The sequence below is a fragment of the Volvox carteri genome, assembly GCF_000143455.1.
Source record: "Volvox carteri f. nagariensis unplaced genomic scaffold VOLCAscaffold_8, whole genome shotgun sequence".
Taxonomy (NCBI): Eukaryota; Viridiplantae; Chlorophyta; class Chlorophyceae; order Chlamydomonadales; family Volvocaceae; genus Volvox; species Volvox carteri.
In genome coordinates, this window is record NW_003307551.1 from 511324 (window position 1) to 519232 (window position 7909).

Here is a 7909-nt window from a genome sequence, read left to right on the forward strand (position 1 = left end):
CGAGACCGAACTATTTATCTCCACGTCACGCGCAGCCGTGCGAGCACAACAATATAAAAGCACAGGCCATGCACGAATCCGAGACAAGCAGCGACATCTTCCTCAATCCCTCCGCACTCCCCTCAGCGACCGTATTCGTGGTCGCTTCACCTCTCCTCGCATTCGAATTCGCGGTCGCAGTTGTGAAACGTTTGTGAAACGTTTCTTCGCTCGGTTCGCCAGGACCCGCAACTTATCTAAGTAATTAAACGCTCCTTTATGATGGTCCTCAAAAGTATTTTCGGAATACGTTATGAAGCGCTCACGTGCGTTGCAAGCCGCCGTAAAGTCGTGAAGACATAACACATTGTAAGCCATATTAATAAGCTAAACATTAATAGGCTTGCCTTTATATAGGCACATATAGTTCTGCAGCATATGTCGCATAACTTCGGGTCCTTACGGCTCGGTACTTGACGACTTGCAAGTCGAAAGCAAGCATGTGAGCGCTTATACATCGCGTCCGCAATTTGTGTTGAGGACCGCCTTAACACAAGGCTCGGAGGTATCCTCATCCTCAGACGATACCGACAAGACCGCACCAAAAGGACACGCACAAAAACAACAGCAGATCTCCAAACATAGAAGTTCAGCCAAGCCAAAACTACTGCGTGCAGAAACCACCATCGCAGCACAGATACTGCACTCGCACTACCTCCTTACTGAGCGGGTCCAAGACCAAGCAATACGTATCTTCTTAGTTCTTTGCCTAGTTAAGCAATAAGCATCTTGTCAATTCTTTGCCTAATCCATTATTAACTTAAGCTGAAGCTTCAAGCTCCCAACAGCCTTACCCGAAACGCAGGGCCAACCGGTGCAAAAGCCGAGGCAAACACAGCCCCGGTGTGAGTGAGCCATGTCAGCCGCCGCGTTTCCTTGTCAGGAGGTGGCCCCATTCCCTTCAGGTGTAACAACGCCGTTGTACGGCAGGACCGTTACAGAGCTCATAACCATGGCGAATCCCCTGCCATGCAACTGCAGCAGTGTCTTTTCCGCCTGCAGAGTCACTTGATACCTTAATGACCCCGCCCGGTGATTCCAGTGGGAATGCCTCTGGGTTAGTAAGGGTCCACCTCGCATCAAGCCGCTTAGGAAAAGATTTTAGCCTATCACCGATAGGCTATCTAATTGCAGCATAGTGGCCAATCCAAATTATCGCCTTGTAGGCCTCCGGGGGCTGATGCACCCATACTGGCCAGAAAGGCAATGACCTTCCCCATCCACGCCAACCATCAGTGACAACCCCAACCGCCAGCCTGAGGTGGCACATTATTGTCCCGCCAGGCCTCTTCATCCAGGAGTTCCAGATGCTAGGAATAAGGTTAGCCAAATGGAACTGTAGTGGCCTCTGTAGTGATAGCTCGCGATAGGGATAGGTAAAGTTTTTGGGATATCGTGCACCTGCCACAGATCACTCACATGGAGGCACGCTGTTCCTCGACAATTGGGTTAGCGTTATAGCGCGTTTAATGCTCACATTGATGAAGTTGGGTCCCCCCACCTGCGTCCCCTACGATAGGACGGGCACGTCGAGATCTTTGTAGGGCTGGTCATGGTTGTAACCTTGTTACAGTGGTGCAGCGCAGCAAGGCCCCAAGCGACCGCCTTTCCCTTGACAGACAACTGCTCCATGCAGGAAGTGAAGCCTTACTCCCGGCGATCATTAGCCCTAAGCCGAGCAGGTACCGGGCTTGCGCGCTAGTAATTGCCACTAGGGATGCATCGGGTGTCAACAAAAAAAAGGTTGGTGAGATGGTCTTCACCCAGTGACACCCGGTGACACCCTTAGGACCGCCCACCACTCAGGAAGGCGCAGCCAGCAATCGATAATACCGTGCACATCAGAATGTAGTGCATGGACGAGCATCACAATTAAAAGTCCAAAGAGGGTCACTCTTGAAGGGCGTCCCTGCTTAATCCCATGTCCAACCAGGAGTTCAGGTCCAAGCCTAATGCACGCCTTAATGCAGGCCTTGACTTTAGTGTACCGAGCCTCAAAGGAGCCCAAGGGAACAACAAAGCAGTTAGTGGTCGATGAAGCCGAAAGTCTTACAGTATGAGGTCTATCTGCGTCGCAATAGGTGGCTAGGCCCCCGCCTAGCCGTGCATATGCCTGGAGATGAGATGCCCCAGGGAAACGATTGGTGCCCGTACTCGAGCAACTCATATATCCTGCCTAACTTGCAGCGTGGGCACTATTATCCTCATAGTATTTGGTATCACATAGAGGGGGGTTTGGATTGGGCATCTTTCAAACTGGGCCACACACACACAGGTTCTACACCCCACTGTGTTGCAGGTGTGTGCATAGGGAGCTAGCGGTTGACGGGTCAATTGACTCAAATTCTCCGGCACGCGAGTGGACGATGAGGTGGGTTTTATGAGTAAAGGGGGGGCCCTAAGACTCCACAACCCCCCATCAAATCATCCCGATAAGCGCACGAATAATCGCTTGAACGCCATTATATTTGCACGATGGCATTGCTAATATGAAGAGTACGCCACAAACGAAGACGCTTTCGCCAAGCAATTATTACGAATTTGAAATCCGCCGCGGCCTTGCGCGATAGCCAACCCTGATCTCTGCAAATTAAGTTTATTACAACGACTCCTAAAACGATCTCGTTGCGCTGCTGCATGGAAGGGTCTGTTGGTATGGCCTGTGACCGTCGGCGGGTTCAGCTGAACCTGCATGTTACCAGACAGCCGCAACTCATCAAACGTTTCCACGCCCGATTTGGAGCTATAAAACCTATGAGCTTAAACTGAGTTGGAAAAACGTATGCTGACCTCAGTCAAAGGTTACAGTTTTATAGCTTCAAATTGTTCAAGGGCGGGAGCCACCGGACAGGATTCAACACAGTCATCGCAATGCACTGAGACTACCACGCCAGCACGCCAGTGCCCAGGATATCTGCGTCGCAACATTAAACTGTTAATATAGCGTAATGAACACTCACATATTTCTGGAACGTAACAGAAATCGGGCGCTGTCCCAAAAATGTTTGTCGTTAGGATATATACGGTACGTACGACATACAAGTCGGCAGAACCCTGTATCAAATGCGTTCAGTTGTTAGATATCAGGCTACTTAATGAGCCTCAAAACCTCATAATGAACAAGCAATGGTCATAAGGACGGCTCGATAAGAATCAACAACTCCGCAAACAAACTTTGTGCTGCTTAGTTTGGTTGTTATTTTTGGTAGTATTGCCAAACATTTTTAAAATATTTTTCTGCTGGCTGCCAAACTGTCCGGCCGGCAGTTGAACGGCTTCCGGCCCGGATCGACCAACCGAAACACCGTTCGTCTTACGCAACCCAATACCATCTCTTGCATCTTGTGTTTATGAACATAGGTGTTTAAATACGGAATGATCTCGCCTAGGCCACTCCTCATTTGGCGTCAGGTCGCAGTTGCGTTTGCGCATGGGCATTTGTCACGCAGATGCATGAAGCCGCAAGAATATTGGACTTGTCCTGAGTTCTGTGGGCTACCATGCTTTGCACAAGGTGTTTCTGTCTCTGTGTTGTTGCTTCTCGCGAGGCGGGCGGGCGGGTGCCTATCGATGACCATGCACGCGACATGGCAGTCGCCTTGGTGACACGGCTCATAGTACCATAGCCAATCAATTCTTGCTGTGCTTCTGATATCTTCCCCTATAAAATTTCAGTCTCGCAACTGCAGTGTTGAACCAGGGTCTTGAGCAGATGTCCCTTAAGCCGGAAACCAAACAGAGGGTTCGGGCACCAGCACAGCAGCAACAGGTGCGGCGGACATCTCGCAAAGTATTTTAGGAGGGGCAGCACAGCTCTCAGCTCAGATTCTTGATGAGGTGTCGCAGCCGGCGCTCGCTGCAGCCTACATGGATTCCCTGCTCGCGGACCCTGTGGCTGCACAGACGGGGCTTCTTGGAGACTTCACCAAACGCAGCAAAGTAGCCGTGATCTACATGTGCTTCGAGCGGATGGAGATGATACACCGAGCCATTCCTGCCATCCTCGGCAGCGAGGGCTTGGCCGAGTTTGACTTTTTTATTTCACAGGATGGCAGCGCCGCTTCTATCTTCGAGAATGGAACCGTGTCCATCCCCAAAGGCACGCAGTTCGCCTACATTCGCCATCCAGCCAACCTTTGCACGGGTCTGCACCATCACTTTGTCAAGGCTTTCGCTTTCAACATTATGGGGTTACGACATTCTGTTGGTCGTGGAGGAGGACAACATCATCTACACCCTCAGGCGCTGCAGGTACGCTTTCGATACGGTAATGCACGGCAACTTGAGACCCAACCAAGAGCGCAGCGGGTTTTGAACTGTTCGATCCGCACGCGCACTTCGCATGCACATGTTCACTTTCCAACATACGCAGCCCGCATAAGCTTATTGAGCGCTGTGGTTGCCTAGGAACAAGGACGAGGCGCATTCTATCCTTGCGAGAGCGATGAATGACAATTTTCATGTCAGCTAGGCAGGCAAGCCTGCCTGTGTGGCGGCCGAGGTATTGCGTGCGGCATATGCATATGCAGGAAACCCAGCGGCTGCAGCGGAATGACTTTAGCAGCACAGAAAGAGAACTGCGGGCGCTGCTGTACAGCTTGCACTGGTTGTGAGAGCAGGCACCGAACCTGTTGTACGGCCGGACAGTGCAATACCAGACGGACAGCCAACCGGCGGAATTCTGCATGGTTGGGATGAAAGGCAACGCCGCTTGCCTGCCCATAGTGGCGGAGATCCATCGCCTCTGCGCGGATACGGACACAGACATTTCAGTGGTGTGGTACCCACGCAGCCGGGAACAGCAGCAGCAGGCAGATGCGCTCAGCAAATACGAAGATGGATCACAGTGGCGAAGTATAAGCACTGGATGGGGCTGCCCTTTTCGGGAGCCGCAGCCGTCATGTGCCAACACATGCTAAGGGTTTTTCATTTCTTGGTTAAGCATATTAGTAAGGTTATGCAGGTTTCGTTTTAGGTTGCTGGGCTTTTGGGGCCAAACAAGAGCATGAAGGGGCAAGTACCCCGTCCCCCAGGGGGCAGCGGTTTTGCCACTGTTGTGGTACTAATAGCCGAATTGAGGATGTGAACCCCTGTTATTGGAATGCCCAGCCTATAATGATATTCGTGCTGAAGAAGGATTCGATCATCAACAGAGCATGTTGGAGGCCATGCAATGGGAACCCGCACGTCTGGCGAGGAAATTGGAACATATGTGGGCTCACCGAAACTCAATTACCCCCTTTAGACGCTAGTCTGGGCTGATGTGCGGTGTTTTCCTTTCCTCCGTGGCTTTTAGGCGTTGTAGTATTACCCTTGGGCCCTCGGCTCGTATGGGTAATCTTACAGGTATGGGGTCACGCACCCCCAACCATGTAACACACACACACACACACATAACACGTCTTCGTCGCAATTAAGCCCGTGAAATTTTACGGGTGCTGTGCATTATGGCTTGGGGCATTACGGGTCAAGACCTTGTGATTACGGGTAATGTAAACTGTGGATGATTCCAGCACGGGCAACCAAGAAAATGTCACCTATGTTCTTCCTTATAAAAGGAATGCTTTGGCAACTTAATAATAAGCATGTTTACAAATTTTCTTGGCCGGTAATTACATGTGAAGACCACGTGATTACGGGTAAACATGAATTTACGGGTGAAAACCTTTCCCAGAGTGATGCAACCAGATTTACCCTGACGTGGACTTATTGTTGTAGTTGTTGATGTTGTTACAGGGTGGTTAAGCTTCACCAGTGGCCTCCTTCCCGAGGCGATTCCCTGCTCTCCCCTGCTAGAGGGGCACCCTAATCCATTCATCCCATCTGACTTCAGAATGTATTCGTTGGGTTCAGCAACTCACCACCAGCATCCAACCAATTCTAGCGGATCAACGGCGCCGCAACTTAGTGCCTGGTCGGCTCGCAAGCTGATATTATTATGTCCTACACCGTCCATAAGATGAGGAGCCACCTCCCATTTCAACACTCTTTAAACACCCTAGGAATTGGCAGGCGGAGTTGAACCCGGATACTCCAGGAGCAGTAGTCAGGTCTTAACCTCTGCCAGCCACCTGCCTTTGTTGGGCTACCAAGCTTCTAGAAGCAGAAGTCGAAAACTTATAGTGGTCTGGTCTGGTGATACAATTAGCAGATGAATATTGTGGGTTCAAATCCTGGGCAGGCGCCCGACATTGACCAGGAGATACTGGCTTACGGATTGCTCTGTTGAAGTGTGGAGATGAGGTCTAGTTGATGGACTAAGTTTAGCATGCCGAATTGGTGGCGGTGGCTGGCTTATCTCTACGGATGTCAGGTGGTTGGATGAGGAGGGGTCTGGGTAGCAGGACCCAAAACCGCCGTCGGTTGTACGGTGGAATCAACCTTTAATATATATAGTCCATGGCCTCCTGGCTTTGACGGACACCCCCGCACTCGTGCGGAACTTGTAACTTGTATCTTTTATTATACCGCCAACCGGCAAAACTCAATCGCATGACGTTAGTAACTGTATGTTGCGCGTGTTCTCATGAAGGCCTTCAGCAAGCACGCTTTCACGCGACAACTGAAAATAAATTACCCACAATTTTTTGTATCTCCCTAAAACTTTGTGATCGAATGATTGCAGATTCAATTCCGGCTCGGGCCACAAATCGCTTAGGGTTGCAGCTAGTGTTGTCGCTCCATCGCGTTGTAGGTATATTGTGCTGTCTTTATGTCTGTCTGTCTACCTGTCTGTCTGTAACGACCAAACACAATAACCCGCCTAACCATGAAGCATAATTAGTATCCTTACACATTCCCACCTGCAAACCCTATCCCTTCGTAACAACCTTGGATAGTCGTGAGTCTATAGCCTGGTACGCCCCGTTCTCTAAGTCGTATCCATAACAGATTACAATTCAGACGATTAAAGGCTTTATCAAAATCAAATTAACGATCTACGAAATGGCACAACGGAGAAAAATGGCGCTGTAGCCGACTTACTGCCGGGCTTGAATCTTCGTTGCTACTGCGTAAACGCCTACCTTGCATACCGATAACTCTCGACACAGATACCGTTTCCGGGCCACTAGACTCGTTATTTGGTAAGTAGGTAAGCGCGTAGACCTAAGCTATATTTCGCGAATATACAGCAGCTCCCACGCCTGCAGAAATGTGGCCAGGTGTACGACGTCCTCTGGGAGTCCTCTGTGATACATTGTACGGGGGAAATTACCAATCTACAAACCATAAAAAGGTAGCCAGAAACGCTTAGATGCGCGACACGTTCAACCGAGCGACAAGGGGCTCGCACACGTCCAAACGATGTTCAGCGCATTGTGACAGCGTTGGCATACCTTCCCCCAGTGGAAGATGTTGATGACCACCCGTTAGTTCCTAATGCGTGGTGTTGGAATTTGCCATTGTGGGGAAACCCTGTTCTTCCAGAAAAAAAATTGAATGTCCAGTTAGATAACATCCGCCCGGGACTAGAATTTCGTCATCAAGCCCTCCTGGGCTGTAAAGCATTGCATACGTTGGGAGATGTTCTTTGCGCGCGAGAGGCCTTGGATGGAGTTATGAATGCAACGGACCAAGCAGGCCTAGCAATACGCAAGGCTTGGCATCAAATAGTGGATAAATACCTCCAACCGCAAACCCCACTAGCTAAATCCCTGTGCACCTATCGTAAATGGCAGGAATGTATGGATGCTATTGCCGCTCTTCTAGATGATATTCCAGCGAATTGGAGACAGGCGGCTAGTCTTTTGTTGCCGCTGAGTGTAGAATCTAGGGAAGCGATGGTGCCCCCTATTGAGTCGGTTACTCAAACCCTAGTGTCGAGGCTTGGTTGGAGATGGGGTGTAGGGCCTCCAATCCGGGATCCTCA

The 7909-nt window shown here is 50.3% G+C and overlaps 1 protein-coding gene across 1 annotated transcript; it reads left to right on the forward strand.

Moving 5' to 3' along the window:
- Nucleotides 1-292: 292 nt before the first annotated feature.
- VOLCADRAFT_88173 (uncharacterized protein) lies at nucleotides 293-6268 on the forward strand (the record flags this gene model as incomplete). Its single annotated transcript, XM_002947803.1, has 7 exons — nucleotides 293-305; nucleotides 1559-1786; nucleotides 1846-2062; nucleotides 2339-2410; nucleotides 3715-3808; nucleotides 3943-4290; nucleotides 6221-6268. 7 exons carry the CDS (start codon nucleotides 293-295, stop codon nucleotides 6266-6268), a joined length of 1020 nt encoding a protein of 339 aa, XP_002947849.1.
- Between the last annotated feature and the right edge of the window lie 1641 nt (nucleotides 6269-7909).